The sequence below is a fragment of the Arabidopsis lyrata genome, assembly GCF_000004255.2.
Source record: "Arabidopsis lyrata subsp. lyrata unplaced genomic scaffold ARALYscaffold_6, whole genome shotgun sequence".
NCBI lineage: Eukaryota > Viridiplantae > Streptophyta > Magnoliopsida > Brassicales > Brassicaceae > Arabidopsis > Arabidopsis lyrata.
The window spans coordinates 11926271-11952305 of record NW_003302550.1 but is presented as its reverse complement, the minus strand read 5'-3'; the positions used below and the strand labels follow the sequence as shown (position 1 = coordinate 11952305).

Genomic DNA, 26035 nt, shown 5'->3' with positions numbered 1-26035 from the left:
TGAATGAATTAGGAGTAGCTAATATTATTATAAAGATAATAAGGTAAAGCAACAAGTAAGGGAACAACAAATGGAAAAACGTAAAAATGTTGTAAGAAAAACATGTTCTTCCACATCCGGAAAAGAAAGAGCAAGAATGATAGAGGAACATGAGTCAGTACAGTAAATGCCTCATAAGTTGCAACCGCATATTGAAGGATTCTCGATGCCAGAAACAGGAACTGGCGACTCGGAAGTGGCATTTGCGACAGTGGGAGTGAACTGCAGTCGGTCCATAGCAGCTGAAGGGCGAGTAAAGCAGTCTACAAAGTTGCTACGCTTTGGACTGGAAGACTGTGGAGTAGAAAGCAGTATATGTTAGAAACAATGAAACATAGAGAAGCATACCCTATTAGTCAGAGAAGCTTTCGACGATTGACAAACCGAACCGAGACCTAACAAATTGGGACGATTGTTTGTACCAGTGCATGGAGTCTGTTGAGATGAAAGTGGTGTAGCAGGAGCTGTGGCTGCAGTTGCCTCATGAAGGAAAGAAATCCTTCGTGATATTTTCTGTTGGTTTCGCAAATGTAAGTCATAGAGATATGTAGACTGTAGAACAGAATGAAGGAGTAAGGCAATGAAAGTACCTGGGTGCATTTGCCCTTCATAGAGTTACTGCCATCAACTGAGTTAATTGGCAGAAGACTGTCGACGTCAGGAGCTAAGCAGAGCGTAGTAGAAAGAGAATCAGGCTGCAGTCGAAAAAGAAAAAGAAAAAGTTTGGCAAAAGAAAGTTAAGTAGACAGATAACGTAAGTGGAAACAATAGGAAAATAACCTAAGGACAACTTACTGAACCGCTGCCATTATAGTTAGAAGAAGATGCACGTGGGAACTTGGAGGCTGTAGACCTTGGACTAGAAATCCGATCATCACTTCCTACGCTGATGGCAACAGTTTCAGCAGAAGCTTCATTGGGTATCTGGTTTGAACTTGTATCGCTGGTCGAACGATCGGACGACGCTTCCACAGAAAAGCCAGACACTGTGGAAAGGTTAGTCCTCCTGGGTCTAACTTGTAAGTTACAAGCAGCAGGGGCATGTATGTTTGTCTGGAGTAGCTGATACATTTCAACAAGGATCGACTCTTTAATCAGACGAAGTTGTTTATTAACACGTTTATCAACACAACAACGGTATGTGTTGGGTCTGCTGTTCATCGACCTTGACTTGCGAGAAATAACTTCCTCTGGACCAGACGTTGAACTTTCAGAAGCAATGACAACAGCTTTGCGTTTGCGGCATGAAATAAGTGGAGGCAGGGATGCATCACCCCCAGACCAACACATATGGCTGAAGGGATACCCAGATGAAATGAGACTTTCCAAATAACTGCTCTGGGGATCACTATGAGGAGTCACATGAAATGCTGGATCAGGGAGCTCCGGATACATAACGAGAAGCTGAGAATTAGAAGAAATGTCAATATCCAGATACAAATAAGTGACACACATTTGAAAATAGAAAATTAAAAACGTAAACAACATACCTTAGGGTCGTATTCTACAGCCAGAATGTTTGAGACATGGAACGACTTGCATTTACGAAGGCGAATAACAGTTCTGCTCAGAAATGTATGCAGTTCATCTCCATTAGGAAGAAGCCGAAGCAACAGAGGAATATGCTTAAAAGCTAACAGCTAAATGGCAAGAGGGAAACCGTGGACAGCCAAAGACGACTGTCGGAGCTTTGAGATAAGAGACTGTGTATCACTGATGTAGCTGCCAACCCGTACCGTGCGAAGGATTCGTTGAAATGAGTGACGGCCCCACGGATACTTTAGGAAAAATTCTACATTCTTAACCATCTCAACAACTTCAACTGATGGTCTAACTGGCTGACTACGACAGAGTATAACACCTTCAACAAGGACAACTAGACAAATTCTGAATTTACGCCACAAAGGCATTTGGGGCTCACGCTTTAACCTTGATACAAGTTCCTTTATAGTAACACATCCTGGGGTGTCACCTATTAGCTTGTACCAGAATGGGGAATGACCGGCAGAATGAGTTGTTGCAGCAATTATCTCTGATGCCGGAGGGAAAGGCCCACAGGCCAACCCAGTTAGTTGATGAAATTCTACGAGTGAAAAGCGCAATGGATGGCCACCGAAAACAAACCACATTTCATCTGAATTTGTTGTATTGAGTTGCCGACAGAGCATCTGGTGAACAAGTTGGCCAGATAGAGAACAGTGGCGGACAGGAAGAGAGAATAGAGAACCTCAAGGCGAGGCAAGCAATCTATCCAACTCAGGCATGCCTTCTAAAATTTGCAAAATATCTATAAGGTACTTAGGTTTGGAATAAGCGTTGATGCGAACTGCATGGCTAGGGTAACAATTCTGGGCAAATATCGGATGAGGCAGCGACCCTACATCAGAGAAGAACAAATGCAACAACCAGTTAGACCAAAAAAGACAGAGTGTTTTGTTATTGATCAGCATACAAACACGGGTGACATAGAGACATATGCAGTATATTTCAATAAAGAAAGAGACATTTATACCCTAAGAGCCACATGCCATGGAACCCAAACACAGCTCAGAGAACATATGAAAACATTAAAAAAAAAAAAAAAAAAAAATGGATGCAGCAAAGAAACAGTAAAGGTAATAGCAACCTGAAACCCTACACACATGAAACTAAGAGAAAACTATACCCTAAGAGACACAGGCCATGGAACCCAAGCAAAACCCAGACACAAATAACATAACAAAACCAAAAAAAAAGAACAAATGGATGCAGCAAAGAAACAGTAAGGGTAATAACAACCTGAAACCCTACACACATGAAACTAAGAGAAATCTATACCCTAAGAGCCACAACCCATGGAACCCAAGCACAACCAACAGAACATATCAAAACACAAAAATTAACAAATCTATACAGCAACGAATCACAGAGGGTAAAATGAGCACCGACATAAAACACTGGAAACTAAAACAATTATATACCCTAAGAGACATTGCAGAAAGAACCCAAGCAGCACCAACATACAGAGCGCCACAGTTTCAAAACCTGAATGACAGAGAGATAGATGCAATTTATTCGAGTAAACTACCAGAACTCTATACCCTAATTGACACTGCCCATGGAACCCAAGCACACCCCACAAACAGACATGTTGAGAGACAAAAAACGGAACAAAATTATAGAGTAAAGACACAGAAAGGGTAAAATTACCAGTAGGAGCGGACGGACCCGATTCCGGACTGGTAGATGCCATTAATATACTCTGAAAGACCAAAATTTGTGGAATTACGTGAATGAAGTTTACAAGGGGAGGTACAATTTGACAAACGCAAAGCAAAACAAAAGAAATCGGATGACGGATGACCCAAAGTTTCACCTTTCTCCAACGGTGCTAGAACTTCTCTTCCTTTTGTAGATCTCAAAATTTAGATGCGAGGAAACTGTAATCAATTGGCTTTGTAATCGCCGCAGAAAGACAGAGACGAGTGCAGGGTAAGAAAGAGAACAGTATCACAGTTCAAATAAAGCTGATGCGTGCGATTGGAAACGTCAATGATTTTGTGTCCTGGATGCGAACGATGATATAATATAATATTTTATTACTTAGATTAGTTGCCGATTTATTTTTTTTTTGTCGCACATGTCAAAGGGTAAATACGTCTTTGTACGAAGCTAAAAAGGGTAAATTTACAATGCCACGAAGAAAATGGCAATTTGAACAAACGCCACCTCAAAAAGTCCTTCCCCCGTAATTGATCCAAAAAAAAAAGATACGTTGGATTAGAGTTAGGAAGAGAGTAGGTTCTGCTTTAAATGCCGAAATGTACGGTAAAAATGAATAAACCTCAAAAAGCCGTCTAGATTCAATTCATTAACTCCCACACATCTCGGGATTCTTTTTTTACACCTAAAATCTTTTTTCACTCTGTATATATCAAATACGATTCTCTCTTAATTCTCAAAAATATCACATTCCTTCTTCTTCTTTTTCTTTTCTCTAAAGATTGTTGCGTGTGAGGTTAAGGGTCAAAGATGGTTTTGTGGGTATTTGGATATGGATCTTTAATCTGGAACCCAGGTTTTGATTTTGATGAAAAAATCATTGGTTACATCAAAGACTACAAACGTGTCTTTGATCTTGGTATGCATTACAAGTTAGCAACAACAACACATTGTTCTTTTTTTTGTTGAAAGCAGGAATCAAATTGTTTGCTTATGGTTCTTGATTTTTTTTTGTAGCCTGTATTGATCATAGAGGCACTCCTGAACATCCTGCAAGAACTTGCACGTTGGAGCAATCCACGGGAGCTATTTGCGTAAGAGATAAACTCTCTCCGTTTTCAATATTTAAGTGTTGTTTTGTTTCACAAACTAATTAAAAATGTCATTATATCCGTATAATATTTATGTGATTTTCGTAATTTCTGGTCCATTTCTAAAATTATGAACAGGATTAAATTTGGACACACCTTTTTTTTTTTTGGAAAACAACATTTATTAGGAAAAAGAGTATATATATGTTTTAACTTTTAATTGAAAAAATACAAATTTAATATCCGATATTGAAACCATTTTATTGGGCAGTGGGGAGCTGCTTATTGTGTTCGTGGAGGACCAGAGAAGGAGAAACTAGCAATGGAGGTAAAAAGAAGATCCTTTTATGTTTTTAGTGTGACTTTTGTTAGATCTGATTATTATTTGACCAAACAAAAAAAAATATCTGACTATTGATGTTCACATGTTTCTTTTGCAGTACTTGGATCGAAGAGAGTGTGAATACGACTCCAAAACACTTGTTGAGTTTTACACTGTAAGAAAATTGTTGTTACTGTTGTTGTCTTTTTCCAATTTTTAGAAATTTTTTTTTAATACATTTATTTAATTTCTATTCTTTGGATTCAGGAAAATGACTCCTCAACGCCAACGCCAATCGTAACCGGAGTTATTGTGTAAGTTTTTATACTAAATATCCCTTTTTTTGCCGCTTGATGATTCTAATTTGGAAGATTAAATGTTGAAATTAGTTTGGTTTCTTTGTGTAGCTTTACGTCAACACCAGACAAAGTGTCGAACAAATACTATTTAGGTCCAGCTCCACTGGAAGAAATGGCCAGGCAAATCGCTACAGCTACTGGACCATGTGGTAACAACCGAGAGTATCTTTTCAAGCTGGAGAAAGCTATGTACGATATTGGTAAGAGAGTGAGAGAGAGCTTTCTTAATGACTTTATATTAAAGAAACCACAATTTTTGGTATGATTTTTGATAGATGAAATGTTGTGATAACAGAGCATGAGGAAGAGTATGTGATTGAGTTAGCGAATGAGGTTAGGAAACAACTCGATTTACCGGAAGAAGTGAAGGCATTGTTGAAGCCTGTGGTTTCTCGTGTTCCCGTCAAGTCTCAAGCTCATGTTTCCACTCGTCAAAGGGTCTTTGCATCATGAAGATAGCAAAAGTCATGGAGCTACCTTAAAACATTGGGGTGATGAGGCTAATGTTAACTCTTATCTTTCAAACTTAATTTTTTGCTCTGCATTTATTGAGACTTCATAACATTATATGATATGAGATTAAATTTATGAGAATAACAATCAATCTTTAGCTCTGCCCCTTGTTTGAAAAATCGCTAGGCGCTAGTCGGGCGCTCGGCATGGGCCTAGCGATTAATCGGAAAATCGGACTAAAATCGGGGATTAATCGGGGATTAGTTTTAGGGTTATTTTAATATTTTTAAAACATATTAATCCAATATTATTTTCAAAATTGCAGTAAACACATAAAAATGTATTTTTGAGACAAATTTTTATGATTTTTATTACAAATTTATGATTTTTATTAAAATTTGAACATAAATTATTGTAAAACATTACAAACTCTCAATTCTAATGATTGAATAACAAAAATAAAAAGTTTTTTTATACTAGCAATCTAAAAATAATCGGGGTATGTAAGATTAGGCGGGGAATAATCGGATTAGGCGGGAAGTAATCGGATTAGGCGGAGAGTAATCGGGTGACTGATTTCTTTAAGAGATTAGTCATTAATCGAGGCGGATAGGGTGGGCCTAGCGATTAAGCGGGGAGTAATCGGATCTAGGCGGGGATTTTTAGAACAAGGGCTCTGCCTAGTGCTACAGATTTCTCTTTACTTTTGACTATAAAAATTCCAACATTTCCTTCTGAATATTGAAAACAATTTCTATTATCAATCCCTGTCAATCGCTCTCGTCCAGCCAAGTCTGGTCCAACCTCAAATTAGCAAAGCACTCATAAATTTGAGCCTGGCCTGGCTTAGGCCCGAATTTTTTTGGGCTTATACTTTAACGGGGTTGGTCCGAACATGGCTATAAGCAGTGTTTTTAAACCCGACCCACATAGTGAACCGGACTACCTTCTGGGTCACCGGGTCACTGGGTCAACCGAGTTTGACCACGGGTCAATTGATTAAAATATATTTAATATTTAAAGAGATTATATAGTTTTTATAAATATAAAAATAAAATATTCAAACTATATTTACTAAATATGAAGTCTAACAATAATAATAAAGTGATTCAAATTAAATTTTTAAATCTAAGTAAAAGTCTAAAACCGTTACAAATATTAAAATTGTAGGAGATCGCCAATGACGGAAATAAACTAATATACCATCGCGAATTCAAAACAACTAATCTCGATTATTTCTTTCACCATTCTATCCATTTTTCTTACACGGTACAATGAAGTTTCATCAAAATCTAAAACATCAAATGAGTTTAAGAATTAAAAAAAAATCTAAAAATAACTAAATAGAGTCTAAAACTCTATATTTTATTCCAAAATCAAATGATATTTTTAAAACCCATGCCCAGCCGGTTCAACCGGTTCACTGGGTCGCGGGTTAATAGAGGGTTTTTGTGGGTTTTTGCGGTTTTGAAATTGGCGGATATTAGCACTAAACCCAAACCGGAAAAGTGTATGGGTCGTGGGTTAACCGGTCGGACCGGGCGGTTCGGGTCGGGCGTGAAAACACTGGCTATAAGGTTATTCCGGGCATTATAACAATATAGAATTTTGAAAGTTGTACAAAGATGTGGAAATGATTTTAATGGTTTTTTCAATGGGTACATAGTGTTCACAGTGTACATTTTTCATAATTATATATCAAAATAAAACCAAATAGCTTAATCCATCAAGTTATATAGAGATGTTTAATAGACATGGATGATCGCTAATAGCCTAATATGTATGAAGAAAGGATAATTAATCCGAAAAAGGAGCTAAGCTGCCATGTGTATTTGTATTAGACAGAGATGATTTTCAGTTTTTCACATAACTCTCTAAATTGAGTTTTTAATCCCTTTTGTTATTCTGGTGAAATTGTAATATTAGGCTAAGCCCAAGAACTGTATAGCTTAGTTGGGCTTGTAACCTTCTTATTTCTACTCCAAGTTAAACTGGATAACCTTTATCAACAAAGTACTCTCTAAATTGAATGATTAACAAATTTAAGAAGCAGTCAAATTTATTTATTATATTACTTAAGAGAAATGGAGAGAGTACGAAGATAATAATTTTGGTGATTTTTTTTTTTTTTTTTGAGATTTCTTATGAATAAACATTGTGTTTACTAGTTGTTCAACTTACCATGTTTCATTTTCACAAATAGTTAAATCAGTCAAACAAAATCCTAAATTTCCAAAAACTCAGACCCAATAACAACTCAATCAAAGAAAAACAGTCAACTTTAGATTTCTACCTATTTCAGGATGAATCATATACCAAATTAGATTTAAAATTTCAGTAAATAAAACATTTGTTTGAGAAAATGTCTTTACACGTGTTAAAATTTAATTTATTAACTAATGTGGAAGTCGAAACTATCACAATCGAGATTTGTCTAGGGTTTTAATTTAGGGATACGATTTGCGAGAATTCTCAAAGAACGACAAAATCAATTGATACCAAAGATGGTGCTCTTGATATTATTAAGAAAAAGATCACTTTGATCGTACAAGAGTTTGATCGTAAAGAAAAAGGTGTTTGTGCTGTGAGAGCTTTGCGTAATGTTCATTCTAGAGCGATCTTCCTCCCTTTCTGCGAGAGCCTTGAGTCTCTTTATATAGGGGTGATAAACCGCCTCTCCAGCGATATTCTCGGAAGATTTCCATTTATCTTGAAGTCGGTGTAGAATATCGCGGATCAGGATAATTTCCTTATTCTTCGGAGTTTTTGGAAGATTTCCTAATTTAAGTTGATCCTTCGTGATTCTTCTTTATCATTTCCGGGTTTACCGGAAATGATCCTTCTTGTTCGGAAATGAAGCCTTGCTTGGAAATGGTACTTTGGAAGCGAATATTTACTAAGTCTTTGCCTCGGGACACTCTATGAATTTCTGCTCGGTGAACGAAGTCCTTTTTGCCTCGGGTGACTTGGTTCTTTGCCTCGGGTGATTTTGCCAAATCGGCTCGGGACGACGGGAGAATTCAGCTCGGGTGAGGATGTTCTGGGTCTCGTTTCCGAGCTGAAGCAGGATGACCCGAACCGGTTTAATCATGTCCTAACCCGAGCCGATTCGGTGATTGATCCCGACCGATTTGATCATCGTTCACCGAGCCAGTTCGGCGAGTGATCCCGAGATGGCCTAGTCATAGTTCCCCGAGCCGTTTTGGTGGTAGATCCCGAGGTGTCATGTCTTGGCTCGGTCTTAACGCGGGTGGAATCCGACCCCAACAGTTAGCCCCCCAGCTTGTTAGTTTGGAGAACCAAGCGTGACGAGCTTTATGATAATTGGGCCGAGCCGTTTACTTCGGACAGTTCGGTCCCTTTAAAGTTTTTGGCGATTCGAATTCCTCTGTCGTTTCATCTTCTCTTGGCGTGTGACGGTTGGAATTCCTTCTCGAGAAGTGGAAAGGTCCTTTCGCTGATTCCCGAGATTTGTGCGGATGTGAAGAATCCTATTCAATTCGTGCGTGCCCGACGCGCCTTAGACGCGGACACGATGTGTTTTATTTGGCTCGTTCGTACCCGACGCGCCCTAAATCTCTATAAATGTTAAGTTTCCGACTCATTTTTTCATTTCGCAACTGCAAAGGAAAATTTTCAAGGTTTGTTCTCTTCTCTCTGATCTTGAGCTCTTGCATTTTATACTTTTTCCGTTATACTTCCGTCGTAGCGCCACCGTTATTAGATCTAGGTTGATTTCTCCGATCTGTCAAGCTTTGTTCTTCCGATCAACTCCTTCAATTGCCCGAGCCGGAAAATGTCTCTCTCTGATTCCAGTGATTCGCCCCGAGGCGACACTCATCTCCCTGTCTATAAGAGAAAGATGGTCTGGAGTTCTTCGAGTGACCCCGAGCCGGGAACCACGGACCGTCAGATCTAGTTTTACCGCGGTAGTGATGCAGAGTCGGCCTCACGGGAGGAAGACCCGAGCCGTTTCATTGCTCGGGAAGACACGATTGCGGATGTGGCTCGGGATCAGGATTTGCCTGATGACCCCGAGGCGATTTTGAGTAGAAGGAGGATCCATCCACCGGCAGCTGGTGAAGCTGGAGTCTCGTGCTGGCGAAATGCCCCCGAGGCGCCTCTACTTCCTATTAAAGCCGAGGAGGTTCACTACGATTCTGACGAGGCGGCTAGGTTGCTCCAAGCTAAAGTCCAAGCAGCCATGGGTCAACAGAAGAGAAAACGAGCCAAGAAAGCTAAGAAACCTGATCCCCCGGGTTCCACTTTATGCACAGAGGATTCCCTTCGGGATCTCAAGGCTCGATTTGGTTTTAGCGAGGGGATTGAACTAAGACTTCCAACTCCGAATGAGCGAGCAGATGATCCACCCGAGGGGTTTTTCACCCTTTACGAGGGGTTCTTCTACCATTGCTACCTCTGGCTTCCGATTCCGAGGCCTATATTGGCGTTTCTATGGTCGTACAAGATCGCTTTGTCTCAGATCACAACCCGAGGCTTGCGCCATCTTATAGGGATTCTAGTCCGGAGTATTGAGACGGTCAACCTTGTCGACCTTAGCCACTTAAGGAATCTCTTAGAGATCCGGCGCATACCAGGCCCTGTTGAGAGATTTTACATATCTCCGAGGCCAAATAGGAGGGTTATCGGTGGTTTCCCGAGCAAGGATGAGAAGTACACCGACCATTTCTTCTACGTAGCCTTGAATGAGTATAGTGTCCACGAGGACTTCTTAGGGAAAGTTGTTGGACAGTGGAGAAAAATCGGTACTACGCCCGAAGCCGTATTTGCTGCTTTGTTTTGCTTTAAACTTTTCACTGAACGTTTTCTTGTTTTCGCAGATCGGAATCCGTCATTTCTCGAAGACGTTCCCGAAGGCTTTTTAGATCTGCACGATGAACTAATAGCTCGGAAGTGCGATTGGACGAAACACTTCTCCCAAGAAAGAATTGAGAGAGCCCTGCGTCTACTGCACGGAGCTCCTTGTCAATCCTCTTCCAAATCGTCCGATCATCGCCTAGATCATCTTATCGAGATGCAGGGCGCCGCGCAGTCTCTGAGAGCCAGGAAAGATGCCGAAAAGAAGGCGGCTAAGGAAAGAGCTGTTTTGGAGGCAAATTTCAGACCTCCTACTCCTCCCGAGGCCAGCCTTGAGGTCGTCGTCGGTGCCGAGGCGACTGATGAAGCTCGGGATATGACTTCAATCGTGCTCGAGGTGGCCGGGCATATCTCCCCTTCGACCGATGTCCCCGAGGTGGTAGGGGCTCTGGTTATTGCTGCTCCAGCCGCCGTGGCGAAATCCAAAACTAGGGGAAAAAGACCCCGAGGTGACGGCTCGGGAGTTTCCAGGAAGGAGAATAGGAGTCGTAGTGAAACTCCAGTGTACAAGGACAAGATCGCGTCGGCGAATTTTGTCGCTTCTTGCTCGGGTCCACCACTGCCTGCTCCCGAGGCCTTGTTGGAGGCTCAAAACTACCGCGAAACCGCTGCGGGATTCCTGAAGGTATTGGTTCATTTCCGAGGCATCCTCGGTCTTTTAAAATTTAGAATTCTTGGTACTAACTTAAGTTTTTGCGTCCTAGGCTTTTAATTCGATGAACAGCATGGTTCGAGCCTACGACTCTTCGAACCAGAAATACGAGACTTCCCAAGCCGAGGCGGAGGTCAGGATTGCTGAGGCCGATGCCATGATAGTCGAGGCGGATGCCAAGAGTGCCGAGGCTGAGGCCAAGATTGCCGAGGCGGCGACCAAGATTGCCGAGGCGGCGACCAAGATTGCCGAGGTTGATGAGGCCAGGCGGAAAGCCGAAGCGTTGGCCAAAGCAGAGAAGGTCGAGCGATTGAAGACGGCCGAGGATGGTCTTCGCCTTCGTCGGAAGTTGGAGGCTGAAGTCGAACGCTTGAACCGACTATTCACCGAGGAGAAGTCTCTTCGGGAGAAGGAAGTAGGTCGGGAGAGGAAAGCGGCTAAGAAGGAGTTCGCCAAGAAGATTGAGGCGATAGAGGCGAAGATGGACCTGTACGGGAAGGCGTCCGAGCGCTACATGTTCCTGGTCCAGGCTAGGGCTAATGCCGAATTGATTGCCGATCTTGAAGGCGGCAAAAACGTCGAAGATGAGAAGGAGGAAGTGCTCCAGTGGAAAGCGGAGTACGGAGATGCCGAGGAAGAGTTCGTGCAGATTGGAACCGAGCTGCGAGAGGATCTGAGGCTTCCTCCGGCTTCTCCAGATTCTGTTGAAGATAATTTCGTAATCAGATCAATCGAGGGAGTTACCGCGGGGATTGGCATTACGGATCAGGCGGGCACATTTCTGCAGCCCATGGCAGCGCATGTCGAGGAGCGAGACGAATAAGTCCGAGGCGTTTCTTCTTTCTTTTGTTTCATGTTTCGAGTTTCTTTTGTAAAGACTTATGCCTGGATGGCTTTATCCACAGAATATATGTTCTTTCTCAAGTACTTGAATAGTCTTATTTTTCTTCAAATATTTCTGAACTAAATTCGATACCAGTGCTAAGTAACTGGGTTTAATACTTGTTTATCGATAAATTAATCATTTCCGAGTCGTTTTAACTTCCGAACCGAATTATACACCAATGTCAATGTAATTGGGTTTTGGTAAAAATGAGTTTCAGTTCAGTAGAAGTTAACTTTCGGAATAGCGAACTAGTGTTAAGATAACTGGGTTTTTGTAAGTGTGACGTGAAAAAGTTAAATTCTCCCGAACCGTTTCAACTTCAGAACTGAAAGTGAAATGGATCGTTTACCAGTGTTAAGGTAACTGGGTTTTGGTCATATGGGACTAATCTTTATCGGTTGCGACTCGAGCTGATATAGTCGATGCCAGTGCTTAGAAGCGAACTGGGTACCAGTGTTGAAGTTAACTGGGTTTTCTGAAGACAATTTATTTGGCAAGATATCTCCGACCGAATTGTCTTGAATGCTTATATAGCGCGCTGTAACCGAAGCGGTGAAATGAGCTCTCTGTTCGTGGACGTGGCCATCGTCCGAACGAACTGTTGGCTTTGTGGGTCGATAAGGAGACCGTAAAGGTTCCCGAGATGAATTTTGGGATAGATGTCGAGGTGGATAAAAATGAAAATCCGAAGGGTAAAAACTTAGAAAATTTGAAAAATTTAGTGGGAGTATATGTATACGGACCCACTCCCCCCTTTTTTAATTAGGGGGGGTAGCTGAACTCGTCCGAGGACGAGCTGCCTACATACCCTTTTCAGGGATCAAGCCACCCCGTAGTTCGAGTACATGCGTACCTTAGGTTTTTAGCGGTAATATTTCCTTAGATGCATTGCGTTCCAGGATCTAGGTACCGCTTTCCCGTTCATGTTGATGAGTTCGTAGACGCCGGGACGGATTACCTTTGCGATCGTGTAAGGTCCCTCCCAATTCGCGCCGAGCTTACCTGCGTTCTGCTCGGCGGTATTCTGGAAAACTTTGCGCAGTACGAGATCTCCTTCGTGGAAACGGTGATGCTTAACGTGAGAATTGTAGTACCGAGCTGTTGCATTCTGATAGTTCTGCATACGGATCAAAGCCGAATCTCTTCTTTCGTCAATTAAGTCCAGCTCGTCCAGCATCATCTGAGTGTTGGAATTTTCCTGCTAGGGGAGAAAACGTCTTCTTAGTCCTGGGATCTCGGCTTCGGTGGGAATCACACACTCCACGCCGTAGACAAGGGCGAAAGGCGTTTCTCCCGTGGCCCGCCGCGGCGTGGTTCTGTTCGACCATAGTACTCCTTCCAATTCGTCGGCCCAGCGGCCTTTCTTCGCGTCGAGGCGCTTTTTTATTCCGTCGAGAATCGTCTTGTTTGCCGCTTTGGCTTGACCGTTTCCCTGAGGGTACCGAGGCGTAGACTTGCTGAGGCGAATTCCCCATTTCTCGCAGAATCCTTCGAACCGAGCCGAATAAACTGCGATCCGTTATCTATAACGATCTCGTAAGGTATCCCGTGGCGGCATATGATGTTCTTCCAGACGAAGCTCTCGACCTGCGTGTCTTTGATGCTGGCGTAGGAGTCCGCCTCGATCCATTTGGAGAAGTAGTCTGTCAGTACAAGGACGAGTTTCTTCTGCTTGGAGTTGTGCAGAGGTCCAATGATGTCCATGGACCATCGCATGAACGGATAAGGCGAAGTGATGGAAGAGAGGAGCTCGGCGGGTTGATGAATAGTTGGTGCGTGCCTCTGGCGTTTGATCTTTATAGCTAGGGCTCTCCCGCCAGAATGGTTTCCGCAAGATCCACCGTGTACTTCTTCCATGACTCTCCGAGCTTCATTTCCTTCGACACAGATAAGGAGGGGACCGGAAAATCGCCATTTAAAGAGTTCTCCGTCGATCAGAGTATACCGAGCCGCTTTTGCCTTAAGCTTCCGAGTTGCCCATTTTTCAGTAGGAACTTCTCCATCGGCAATGTAGCTTCGGATGGCTCCGATCCATTTGGCGTCGCTTCTGTATTCGGGCTCGGTTGCGTCCGTAGTTTGCTGGTTTAGCAGTTCGATGTCCATTTCTTCCGGTTCTTCTGTCTCCCGAGCTGTTAGAACTTGATCCTTGCTATTATCTTCAATGCTCGGCTTTTCGATGAACTCGACCGGTATGATTCTCTTCAGATTTGGGTCGGAGGTTGAAGCTAGAGCCGCTAAGGCATCGGCCGATGTGTTTTCACCTCGTGGGATTCTGGTTAACTCAAACTCTCCGAACTGTTTCGCCAAGTCTTGCGTGAGAGCAAGATACGCTTCCATTCGTTCGTCGCGAGCCGCGTATTCTCCATTGAATTGATTAGCCACGAGCTGGGAGTCGCAAAAGGCTCGCAGCTTGTTGATCTTAAGTCCCCGAGCCAGCTTAAGTCCTGCTATCAGCGCTTCATACTCAGCTACGTTGTTAGTCGCGTCGAAATTTAGCCGAAAGGATTGTTCGAGGATTTCACCCTCTGGTGATGCTAGGCGGATTCCGACGCTAGAACCTTGTTTTGAGGATGAGCCGTCGACGTGGAGGATCCAAACAGCGTTGGGTGACTCTTACCGGGCGTTCTCTGTTGGCAGCTCGATGATAAAATCGGCCAGGACTTGAGATTTCGCGCATGTTTTGTTCCTGTATTCGATGTCATACTCGCTGAGTTCTACTGCCCACTTGGCCAGGCGTCCCGATTGGCTCGGACTGTGCAGGATGGTTCGGAGTGATACGGGCGCCATGACGACAATTGAGTGAGACTGGAAATATGGCCGTAGTTTCCGAGCTGACATTACTACGGCGAGGGCGAGCTTTTCAGTTTGCGGGTAGCGTGTTTCCGCGTCGGTGAAAGTTTGCGAGACATAAAATATCGGCTTCTGCTCTCCTCTGTCTTCCCTGACTATGACTCCACTTATCGCCGTATCAGAGACTGCGATGTACAGAAATAATGGCTCGCCCGGGACTGGTTTCGCCAACACCGGTGGATTAGCCAAATACTTCTTCAGTTCCTGGAAAGCTTCTTCGCAGCGATCGGTCCATTCGAATTTCTTGTTCCCGCGCAGAGTATCGTAGAAAGCCAGGCATTTGTCAGTGGACCGCGAGATGAATCGGTTCAAGGCTGCGACTCTCCCGGTGAGACGTTGGACTTCGCGCTTGTTCTGTGGTGAGGGCATGTTCAGTAGAGCATCGATTTGCTTCGGGTTTGCCTCGATGCCTCGGTAAGTTACGAGATATCCCAAGAATTCTCCCGACTTTACCGCGAAAGGACATTTTGCCGGGTTGAGCTTCATATTGTGCTTGTTGAGCTGGCGAAAACAGTCGCGTAGATGGGCTATGTGATCGCTTTCTTCAAGGGATTTGACTAACATGTCGTCGATATAAACTTCCATCGTCTTCCCGAGCTGCTCGGAGAACATCCTGTTGACGAGCCGTTGATACGTTGCGCCAGCATTCTTGAGTCCGAAGGGCATGACTTTGTAACAGTAGATACCTCGGTCTTTGATGAATGCTGTCTTCTCGCGATCGTCGGGGTGCATGAGAATCTGATTGTATCCTGCGAAAGCATCCATGAATGATAGCAACTTATTTTCCGCGATTGCTTCCACTAAGCGATCGATATGTGGGAGTGGAAAACTGTCTTTAGGGCAAGCTTTGTTCAGATCGGTGAAATCGACGCAGACTCTCTACTTGCCGTTCTTCTTTTTAACCATGACAGGATTTGCTAACCAGTCAGGATATCTTGCTTCGGAGATCGAGCCGATCTTCAGGAGCTTTTCTACTTCGGCGTTCACGGCATCTGCGCGATCCCGACCCAATTTTCTTCGCTTCTGCTTGATGGGCTTGAAAGATGGGTCAACATTCAGCTCGTGGCAGATTACGTCGATGCTTACCCCAGGTAGATCTTCAGCCGACCAGGCGAAGGTGTTGATGTTCTCTTTGAGGAATGAGATGAGCTCGGTCTTGATTTCCTCGGTTAAGTCGCTGCCAATTTCCACGCATCGTTCGGGCCGTTCGTCGTTGAGGCTAATGGAGATTATAGGATCCGAGGTAGGCTTCTTCTCCTCGCGCGCCTCCTCGATCTGTAATTGCTATAACTGTTTAGATATAGCTTTCTCTTCACTCCGGCTAAGTTTTGATTTCTTGTGATCGGTTTCAGCCTTCGCTTCAGTGACAGGGTTTCGGAGTTTGTGTGCTGCCATGTAACACATCCGAGAATTTTTCTGACTGCCCCAGATCGTTTTCACGCCATTGGGGGTCGGGAATTTGACACACAGATGATATGTTGATGCGACAGCTCGCATTAGATTTAACCACGGAGTTCCCATTATGACGTTGTAGATGGTAGGTTGATCGGTGACTGAGAAGTTGACTATCTTTGTTACCCCGCCGGCTCGGACTGGTAGTTGGATGGTTCCAAGCGTCATCAAAGTTTCCCCTGAAAATCCGAGGACAGGCCTCGGGGTCGGAATCACCTGTGACATGTCGATGTTCATTTGTCGGAGCGTTTCGCGAAAGACTACGTCGATGGTGCTGCCGGTGTCAATTAATACTCGGTAAATATCATGGTCTCCTATCGCTAATGTGACGACGATTGGATCGTTATGAGGCATGTCGAGCCCGTTTGTCTCGCTTTCTTCGAATGTGATCACGTCGTTAGGTCGATCGAAGCGTCTTGTCCAGTTGCTAGGCGTCTCGGCTCGACGTTGATAAGCTTTGATTGCCGCTACGGTGTCAGGACAGTATGGCGATCCACCCATTATGGTAAGAACCTTCTGCCGCGTACCATCTCGGTCTTCGTCTTCCGACCCCCGGGTTCTTTTCTGAGACTCCTGGTTCCTTGGTTCGGGGTCTCTTCCCGGGTTGGTCTGCTCGGTCTCTGGCTCTGGCTCGAGATCCTTAAGAGTGACGTTCGTCCCGAGCTCTCCAGCTAGGAATTTGGTTGCTAACTTAGCTCCGAGGCTTCGGCATCTCGAGGTATGGTGGCCGAAAATTTTGTGGTGTTCGCAATATTCTTGATCATTGCTCGGTGGCTGATCCCTTGTCCAGGTGAAGGACTCTCTTCCTCGCCCACGGCCTCGGCCTCTACCGCGGCCACGGCCTCGGGGCGTGTCAATCTGGTAGTTATGGTATCCTGAGAAATTGCGCCCTTCGTGATGCGTATACGTACCGCTCTCACGTGTCTTCTTCTGGACCGGAGGTGTCGCGTGGGTTTTCTCGGTTTTCTCGGCTCGGGGCGCCTGTTTCGTTGGCTCATGCCTCTTTGCTAGCAGCGCCATCTCTTCTTCGTGGGCGACGAAATCCGAGGCTCGATGCAGCGCGTCGCGAATTGTTGTCGGTTTAGACAGGTTCAACTCTTTCCTGAATTTTGACTTGTACCAGGCAGCTTTCTTTAAAGCCGAAAGAGCGGCTACATCTGTAATTCCTTCGACCTTGGCTAGCGTCGATTTGAAGGTTGTGAGGAAATCTCTTAACGGCTCGGTGGGCTGTTGAGACAGAGACCACAGATCCGCGTCGGATGTTCCGGGGTCGATGAGCACGGAGTATTGCTTGAGGAACAGTGTCGACAGCTCGTCGAAACTGTCAATCGAGATTTGTCTAGGGTTTTAATTTAGGGATACGATTTGCGAGAATTCTCAAAGAACGACAGAATCAATTGATACCAAAGATGGTGCTCTTGATATTATTAAGAAAAAGATCACTTTGATCGTACAAGAGTTTGATCGTAAAGAAAAAGGTGTTTGTGCTGTGAGAGCTTTGCGTAATGTTCATTCTAGAGCGATCTTCCTCCCTTTCTGCGAGAGCCTTGAGTCTCTTTATATAGGGGTGATAAACCGCCTCTCCAGCGATATTCTCGGAAGATTTCCATTTATCTTGAAGTCGGTGTAGAATATCGCGGATCAGGATAATTTCCTTATTCTTCGGAGTTTTTGGAAGATTTCCTAATTTAAGTTGATCCTTCGTGATTCTTCTTTATCATTTCCGGGTTTACCGGAAATGATCCTTCTTGTTCGGAAATGAAGCCTTGCTTGGAAATGGTACTTTGGAAGCGAATATTTACTAAGTCTTTGCCTCGGGACACTCTATGAATTTCTGCTCGGTGAACGAAGTCCTTTTTGCCTCGGGTGACTTGGTTCTTTGCCTCGGGTGATTTTGCCAAATCGGCTTGGGACGAAGGGAGAATTCAGCTCGGGTGAGGATGTTCTGGGTCTCGTTTCCGAGCTGAAGCAGGATGACCCGAACCGGTTTAATCATGTCCTAACCCGAGCCGATTCGGTGATTGATCCCGAGCCGATTTGATCGTCGTTCACCGAGCCAGTTCGGCGAGTGATCCCGAGATGGCCTAGTCATAGTTCCCCGAGCCGTTCTGGTGGTAGATCCCGAGGTGTCATGTCTTGGCTCGGTCTTAACGCGGGTGGAATCCGACCCCAACAACTAATACGAACCACAAATTAGATTTGTTTTTCCATTTGTTGGATTTTAGTAAGACTTATCTTTATGCAATCCTAAATATTAAAGTTTTGCTAAGAATAGTGAAATTTTCAATTATGTATTTGTCCAACGAATATTAAAATATTTTATCAATTTTCCATATATAAAATCATGTTTAATGAAATATCAATTATGTATTTTTTCTAATAAAGGGAAATTTCATTTATTCAAACTTAAATATATGCTAATTAAGTTTGTTTAGAGATATACAGTTATATATATATACAGAATTAAATTATATTAAAGAATCTTTTAAAAACAATTTCTTTACAAGTGTCACATTTTATTTATTAGATAACTTATGTCAAAACGAAATATAAATAAAATTAACATATGTGAAAACAAAATTAATTAGAATCTTGCCATTTGTTGAATTTTTGTTAGACTTATCTTAGTGCATTCCCAAGTTTTTATATTTTTTTCTAAGATGAGTGAAATTTTATAACTGTGTATGTCTCTCGTCCATAATATTTGGTATATATATATTCTTATATTTTTATGAAATGTCGATTATTTAATTTTGATAAAAAAATAGAAAATTTCATTTATTTAAACTTTACAAATATGTGGTTTTATAATATTTTTTGTAATATTATCTACGAATAGAGTATTAGAATTAGAAAATTAAACATTTTTCTAAAACAATTCTTGACATGTGTCAAAATTCAATTGATTGACTAATATATATCCCAAACTGATTAATAGAATTTTGCCATTTGGATAACACGCTCTTAAACTCATCAATTACGCCAGACTCGGATGACACATTCAACCATTTGGTTGCTACACCACATCGCATGATGGATTCCATATTAGCTTTTATGGTGTTCCAAACTACGATTTACTACATTTGGAAGGAACAAAATTCTCGGCAGCATCAACGTTGCTGGATGGATTATGTCCTCCTTGTCCGACTCTTACTACAATGGTCGAACTTATTGCTTTGATACTATAGTATCGAAAAATTTGGTTCCAAAAGCTTTGCAAATCTCTCACTAATCAAAAACAAAGAACTTATTACTCCACTGAAAAGAAATACTGCAAATGAAGAAATAAAATAAATAGTCGAACTTATTAGTATGAAACCATATTATCAAAAATTTAGCGCGAACGAATTGAGTATTTGATATAAAAATTTTCATAATCTCTTAATAATCAAAAACAAAGTACTTATTACTTTGTTGAAAAGATGAAAAGAATGAGAATAAAGAAATAAAAAAACGGTCAAACTTACCAGATTACCAAAAATTTGGCACGAAAAGATAGTATCTAATAAAAGTACTTTCCAAAATATATCAGTAATCAAAAGCAGAGAACTTATTACTTTGTTCAATACAGAAAAGACCGCGAATGAAAAAATAAAAGAAACGATCAAATTTATTTTTCAAATACCGGATTACCAAAAATTTACCCCGAAAAAACTAAGTATCTCATAAAAACTTTCCAAAATCTCTTATTAATCTTTTTTTTTTTGTCGTCTGGATTGATTATTTATTGCAAATTATGAGAATTGTTACATAGACGATTCTACAACGGACAATTCCTTCCGACCCTTATTAGATCCACGACCTCCTTTACCTCCTTCTTCATGCTCACCTCCTTCACCTCATTCTTCATGGTTTTGATGGACACTTCCGTCTCTGTGTAGAATCCTGGCGAACGGATATAATTGTACATCGCTGAGATCTCCTGCACACTTGCCTCCAATAATCTGCAAATTTATTAATAAATCGCAGTATCTGGGACTCGAACCCCAGACCTCTGGGTATAGAAGCATTAATGAACCCTTGGTCAACCAATGGACAAAAGAGGCTTCCACTAAATCTCTTAGTATTAATCAAAGCAAAGTATTTATTACTCTGTTAAAAAAAGAAAGACCACGAATGGAGAAACAGAAAAAAAAAACGGTTGAATTTATTTCTCAGATTCTTGATTACAGAAAAGTCAGCGCGAAAGAATAGAGTATTTGATTTAAAAAAAATTCCAAAATCTCTCATTAATAAAAATTTACTATTTATTATGTAAAAAAAAGACCGCGAATGAAAAAATAAAAATAACGGTCAACTGATTTCTCAAATACCAGATTACTGAAAATTGGCGCTAAAGAACATAGTAGTTGATAAAAACTTTCCTAAATCTCTCATTAATCAAAAGTAACTTGAAAAAGACCATGAATGAAGAAAAAACACAATTGAATATGTTCCTTAGATATTAGATTACCAAAATTTTAGCTTGAAAAAAAAAAAACTTTCCGAAATCTCTCATTAATAAAAAGTAAAGTACATTTTTCTTAAAAAAAAGACCGCGAATGAAGAAATGAAAATAACGGCCAAACTGATTTCTCAAATACCAGATTACCGAAAATTGGCGCGAAAACAACAGAGTATTTGATAAAAACTTCCCTAAATCTCCCACTAATCAAAAACAAAATCAGTTCATTACTATCTTGAAAAAAGACCGCGAATGAAAACAGAAAAAACGGTCAAACTTTTTTTCTCAGATACCAGATTACCGAACATTTACCGCGAAAAAACAGAGTATCTAATAAAACTTTCAGAAATCTCTCAGTAATCAAAAACACAATCCTTACCACCATTAGAATTTAATGATCATTAACACAAAACTCTTAATTCAACCTTACGAAACATCTATTAGACTATTACCCAAAAATAAGCCAATCCAATTAATAACATACCCAATACACAACATAGAGCAGGAGATACGCGTCAAGATCTGATAGGATTAAAGATTACACTTATCGTGCTCTCTTCCTCATCAGATTCATTTTGCGGACTCCTCCTCATCTTATTAAATCCGCTTAATTGTTTTTGGGTCCGCCCTTTTTCTCTTTCACATCTTTTCTCTCGCAACACAATTCTCTCATCGCCGGTCAAATACTTGTCTCTCTCTCTTACACTCTTGTCTTGTCTCGTCTCTTTGAAGCTGAGATGGACGCAGGTGGCGCGTACAATCCACGCACTGTTGAAGAGGTGTTTAGGGATTTTAAGGGTCGTAGAGCTGGCATGATTAAGGCTTTAACCACTGGTAAAAAAATTGTTTTTTTTTTTTCCATTTTCTCACCGGAAAACTGAATTTTGTGATTACCCTTTTGTGTGCAGATGTTCAGGAGTTTTTCCGGCTTTGTGATCCCGGTGAGTGTTGAGATTTGTTTGTGGGTTTTATTTGCCTTAACGAAAGTTTTGATTTTTATTGTGTTTTGAATTTTTCTTTGTTATGCTCTGTTTTAATCTGAGTGTTGTTGTTTCAGTGATAGCATTTAGGGTTTCATAGTTTCTCTTCTCTGTTTGTGAATATAATTGTGATTTTGTTAGATTTATTTGAATTGCGTTTCAGAGTGTAAAGTTTTGATTTTTGTTTGACTTGAATCGATTGTGTTTTCAACAAATAAAAAATTTGTTTGCAAGCCCTGTGATTGTTATTGTTCCTCGCCGGCGAAAGTTTGGTTTTTTATTTTTATTTTATTTGTTTTTGAATTTGCTTCGTTGTGGTTTGTTTCAATGTGATTGTTGTTTCAGTGAAGCATTAGGGTTCATAGGTTCTCTCGTCTCTGTTTATGATTAAAGAAATCTTATTTTTTGTCAGATTTATTTGAATTGGGGTACATAGTTTGAGCAGAGTCAAAGTGTTGATTTTTGTTTGACTTGGTTTTAATTTCAGGTTTATGGATAATTGATTTTAAAAAAAAAATTGTTCATTTTGTATGATTTGAATCTGTGAAAATCATGATTGGGAATTAGTCTTACCACCATTTTTCTTTGGTTCTGCATTGTTCTCAATTGGAGAACAGATTAAGCGATTTGTTGAAAATTCGTTTTTAGGGTTTTGGTTCTGTGTCTCCTTAGATTTGCTCATTGATTTTTTATTGTAATCAATGATTCAATTTGAAAAAAGGAAACAGTTTTGATTGTGTTTTTCACAATTCAGACTCTGTGATAAAAACTCATGTTGTCTTGCTTTCCTTGTCTACCTGTATCAATGTATCGCGTTGTTTCAGATGTTAATTAGTCAGAGAATCATTGTGTGTGTCTTTGCTTTATGTCATTTGGCTTAGTGTTTATGGTGCTCTTTCCATTAAGAGATTTTTATGTTTTGAGTTATGACAACTTGATTATCTGCTGTCTATTTGTTTTTTATGTTTAGACAAGTAATCGCGTGCGACGTGTTCTTTTCCAATAGGGTCACATCTTAAATATGGAGTGTTGGATTGTGTTTGCCATTATTGGTTATTTGTTTGTACAAATTTATGAACATGGAATCAGTTTTGATACTTTTGCTTTCGCAGTTTTTCATGTATTTTGATATTGCAATGCTTATTTCCTTATTGTTCTCATTTTCCTTTTGTGATTATAGAAAAGGAGAACCTTTGCCTTTATGGCCATCCCAATGAGCACTGGGAGGTCAATTTGCCAGCTGAAGAGGTTCCCCCGGAGCTCCCAGAGCCTGTCTTGGGTATAAACTTTGCCCGAGACGGGATGGCGGAAAAGGATTGGCTGTCCCTTGTTGCTGTCCACAGTGATGCCTGGCTTCTTGCTGTTGCTTTCTTTTTTGGAGCCAGGTTTGGATTTGACAAAGCTGATAGGTATGTATGTTCTTGTCTTTTTAGAGTCTTATCTTCTTGCATCTATGTTCCTTGGTGGTATAGATGCAAGCCTCTCATTGTTCTTCTCCTGCTGATCTTATGGACCTAGGTTCAAGGTTTATGTTGCTCTCTGGGACTGATGTTCTTTCACATTCGTTGCAGGAAGAGGCTTTTCAATATGGTGAATGACCTCCCAACAATTTTCGAGGTTGTGGCTGGCACTGCTAAGAAACAAGGAAAGGATAAGTCCTCTGTTTCCAACAACAGCAGCAACAGATCCAAATCAAGCTCCAAGGTAAAAAAATGTCCTTTTTTCTCCACTTTAGTTTTAATGTCCCAAATGGTATGTTAGTTAAGTCGGCACATTCATTGACTTTTTCTGAGTAAGCTACGTCTCATTTACTCGTCATCTTGGCATCGAATTTGTATGCGCTTTTATGGCATGAGTGGCATTAACACTTCAGTATACTGTTTATTGTCCATTTAAGTTGATCCTTGTTCTAAATCTGTTTTTTTTTGTCTCACGTTACAGCGAGGATCTGAATCCCGTGCCAGGTTCTCAAAGCCAGTGCCCAAAGATGAAGATGAAGAGGAAGAAGAGGAAGGTGTGGAAGAGGAGGATGATGATGAGCAAGGTGAAACACAGTGTGGGGCATGTGGTGAGAGCTATGCAGCTGATGAGTTCTGGATTTGCTGTGACCTCTGTGAGATGTGGTTTCATGGAAAGTGTGTGAAGATAACACCAGCAAGGGCTGAGCACATCAAGCAATACAAGTGCCCATCTTGCAGCAACAAGAGGGCTCGTTCCTAAACTTGTGGCCGCTTCTGTGTATCTACCTTTGCATATGATGAACAGCTTAACTGTTTGGTTAGATCAGATTTGTCATATGGATTTGGTAATTTTAGGCCCTTTTCGCCATTTTTAGGAAGACATTTTAGTTTTTCATTGTTACATTTTGGCGATTGAGGAATAACTCTTTGTTTAGGGTATGATCTTTGGTCTGTTTTATGTTTGTTTATTAACATTCTTAAACTCAATCAAAGTATTTTGGTTAGTTTTATCATTTGGTTTCTTCGTCTTAACACAACAGGGATTGGAGAAACTGAGACTATAAATGATTTATCATATATCATTTCTGCTTCTTTGTTGCCAGGCACTTCAAGAACTCGTAGGTTGTGATCATCGTTGTTGCGGACATCGACATTGAGACCCACCTTGGTCCCAATCCTCTGTAACAAGCCCTAAATCCTCCTTCCTTCATCAAACTCTTCACCGACTGCATCACTGTCATTGCTCGTCTCCTCCCGTTCTCTTCTGTGTCTAGGACTTGCAACCGCGTCTTGATTGTGTCTACTGGCATAGTTACTAAAGCCGAGCAACCGCTTGCTGTAGCTGCACTCAACGCCTGAACCACCACTGAGCCACCAGCATCTTCCTTGTGGTTGTAGGAGTGCTTGTATCGAGACCAAATTGATTTTTGAGCCAAAGAATAGGACGCCCACCATACGGCATTTGAAGGCGCGTAAGTCAAGATCGAGATCCCAAATCCTCTGTAGAACCCTCTTGGTCCATCTGTGTAAAGAATCTTTCTAAAAGCATCAAACCCATTTCTGTATCTGCAAGAATTCATCACTCCAGGAATATGCTTACTCAAGGAAAGATCGCCTTGAACCATAAGCCGTTGACTCACAACATCAATCGGGGTCCAGACAACCTGAGCAGCAACGGCCGAGGTCAAACCAGCTGCACCATTAGCAACAGCCAAAGCCGTAGTATCCGACAATCCTAAACTAACAGTTGCTTGACCTACACTACTCTTCGTAATCTCTAGAGCTGTCATATAGAGAGCACGAGCCGGGATAGTTCCAAGCAAAGATGTTCCAAACCCCTTGTAAAACCCTCTTAGACCCTCAAGTCTAGCAATAGCCAGAGAAATGTTGGCGCAAGAGACACGAGTCGGAGAGACTTGTTGCCTTGTTTTGAGAACTACAATAGGGTAAAGAGCAGTGGACACACCGGAGAAAAGAGCAGCACCGAGAAAGAAAAACCTCGATTTATCAAGCATTTGCCAATCTATATCATTAGACATATGTACCTGAGAAGAAGAAGAAGAAGATGAAGTTGTTGCTCTTCTCTTCTCTTCCATCAAAGCACCTAAACTCATATTTTGAGCTAACCAAATCAAGATTCTAACTTGAAACTTCTCACCGAACTAAAGCTACCAAAAAGTGTTTTGACCTCAATGAGAGCTAAGAAAGAGATGAGAATAGAGTGTATGATTGAACTGTGATCAAGAAAGAGAGAAAATCTCTGTGGATTTATTAGCTACAAAATCTGTGAACTCGTATATTAAAAAATTGTAGTGAAATAGAGTCAGAGCCAAAACGATGGGTCGTGTGGATAACATAAAGGAGCGGCCTTTAACGGACTCAAGAGGTGTGTGAGGAGGAGGAATGGGACTGGACACGTGGCGAATGGTGGTTGGTTTATATTAGAGAAATTCGTAGTTTTTAAGGTTACATGAGGCTGAGAAGAGAGTGGCTTCTGTCGGAATCGCCCACTTGTTTCATCTTTCTGTGGATTATATTTATTTATTTTCTTTTGTTTTACTGATTTCTGTGGGTTTTTTTTTTTCATTTGATTTTTTTTGGGTGAAATAATGTATTTATTAATAACTGTTTTAATTACATTTTTTTTTTAGAAAATTGGATGCATATGTATAGTATTTGCCTATTTGGTGGACAAAACTAAATAACATTTTTAAAAAGGTCCAAGACAATATCTAGTCTAGATTGCAAATGCAAGTTGTAGATTGTAAATGAAAGTTTAGTATTTTAGATAATAAGTAAAGTGGATAGTGTTTTGACAAACAGAATCATACTAAATCTGTGATCTATGCTCTCTAGACTAGTACTTAATATAATTGTCTTTACTTTATGTTTATTTTCTTTAATCTTCTCAACCCTATGATCAAATCAGCCCCGGCTTAGAGGGGTGGGACGGAGGTGCGACGGCCCG

The 26035-nt window shown here is 41.4% G+C and overlaps 5 protein-coding genes across 6 annotated transcripts; 3 read left to right on the top strand and 2 right to left on the bottom strand.

The window, feature by feature from the left end:
- Positions 1-3760, bottom strand: LOC9310373. 2 transcript variants are annotated; one of them, XM_021023658.1, is made up of 7 exons: positions 3395-3760; positions 3229-3280; positions 1530-2416; positions 835-1443; positions 630-734; positions 462-552; positions 1-333 (listed from the first exon to the last, which is right to left on the bottom strand). In XM_021023658.1, exons 4-7 carry the CDS (start codon positions 1432-1434, stop codon positions 314-316), a joined length of 816 nt encoding a protein of 271 aa, XP_020879317.1. In that variant the 5' UTR covers positions 1435-1443; positions 1530-2416; positions 3229-3280; positions 3395-3760; the 3' UTR covers positions 1-313. The 2 variants fall into 2 exon arrangements, with proteins under 2 accessions (XP_020879317.1, XP_020879316.1); XM_021023657.1 differs by having other exon boundaries at positions 1-552.
- Positions 3761-3950: 190 nt separating this feature from the next.
- Positions 3951-5630, top strand: LOC9310372 (gamma-glutamylcyclotransferase 2-1). The gene is made up of 7 exons (XM_002874259.2): positions 3951-4159; positions 4258-4334; positions 4603-4659; positions 4772-4828; positions 4921-4967; positions 5061-5212; positions 5308-5630. Exons 1-7 carry the CDS (start codon positions 4051-4053, stop codon positions 5463-5465), a joined length of 657 nt encoding a protein of 218 aa, XP_002874305.1. The 5' UTR covers positions 3951-4050; the 3' UTR covers positions 5466-5630.
- A 4870-nt stretch (positions 5631-10500) lies between these two features.
- On the top strand, positions 10501-11818 carry LOC110227150 (uncharacterized protein At3g60930, chloroplastic-like). Its single transcript, XM_021020506.1, has 2 exons — positions 10501-10968; positions 11048-11818. The coding sequence occupies exons 1-2, from the start codon at positions 10501-10503 to the stop codon at positions 11816-11818; spliced, it is 1239 nt and encodes a 412-aa protein (XP_020876165.1).
- Positions 11819-21123: 9305 nt separating this feature from the next.
- Positions 21124-24077, top strand: LOC9308275 (PHD finger protein ALFIN-LIKE 4). Its single transcript, XM_002874258.2, has 5 exons — positions 21124-21461; positions 21536-21568; positions 22788-23016; positions 23179-23311; positions 23549-24077. Exons 1-5 carry the CDS (start codon positions 21365-21367, stop codon positions 23825-23827), a joined length of 771 nt encoding a protein of 256 aa, XP_002874304.1. The 5' UTR covers positions 21124-21364; the 3' UTR covers positions 23828-24077.
- Positions 24051-25639, bottom strand: LOC9308274 (solute carrier family 25 member 44). Its single transcript, XM_002872159.2, has one exon. The coding sequence runs from the start codon at positions 25179-25181 to the stop codon at positions 24147-24149; it is 1035 nt and encodes a 344-aa protein (XP_002872205.1). The 5' UTR covers positions 25182-25639; the 3' UTR covers positions 24051-24146.
- Between the last annotated feature and the right edge of the window lie 396 nt (positions 25640-26035).

Bases quoted from the DNA above. Each gene is read 5' to 3' on its own strand.
- LOC9308275 (XM_002874258.2), top strand. From the start codon at position 21,365: ATGGACGCAGGTGGCGCGTACAATCCACGCACTGTTGAAGAGGTGTTT. The intron at 23,017-23,178 runs GTATGTATGTTC...CATTCGTTGCAG, and splicing joins GGATTTGACAAAGCTGATAG to GAAGAGGCTTTTCAATATGG. The intron at 23,312-23,548 runs GTAAAAAAATGT...CTCACGTTACAG, and splicing joins GATCCAAATCAAGCTCCAAG to CGAGGATCTGAATCCCGTGC.
- LOC110227150 (XM_021020506.1), top strand. From the start codon at position 10,501: ATGCAGGGCGCCGCGCAGTCTCTGAGAGCCAGGAAAGATGCCGAAAAG. The intron at 10,969-11,047 runs GTATTGGTTCAT...TTTGCGTCCTAG, and splicing joins CCGCTGCGGGATTCCTGAAG to GCTTTTAATTCGATGAACAG.
- LOC9310372 (XM_002874259.2), top strand. From the start codon at position 4,051: ATGGTTTTGTGGGTATTTGGATATGGATCTTTAATCTGGAACCCAGGT. The intron at 4,335-4,602 runs GTAAGAGATAAA...TTTATTGGGCAG, and splicing joins AATCCACGGGAGCTATTTGC to TGGGGAGCTGCTTATTGTGT. The intron at 4,829-4,920 runs GTAAGAAAATTG...CTTTGGATTCAG, and splicing joins CACTTGTTGAGTTTTACACT to GAAAATGACTCCTCAACGCC.
- LOC9310373 (XM_021023657.1), bottom strand. From the start codon at position 1,434: ATGTATCCGGAGCTCCCTGATCCAGCATTTCATGTGACTCCTCATAGT. The intron at 735-834 runs GTAAGTTGTCCT...TTTCGACTGCAG, and splicing joins ACTATAATGGCAGCGGTTCA to CCTGATTCTCTTTCTACTAC. The intron at 553-629 runs GTACTTTCATTG...CGAAACCAACAG, and splicing joins TGAAGGGCAAATGCACCCAG to AAAATATCACGAAGGATTTC.
- LOC9308274 (XM_002872159.2), bottom strand. From the start codon at position 25,181: ATGAGTTTAGGTGCTTTGATGGAAGAGAAGAGAAGAGCAACAACTTCA.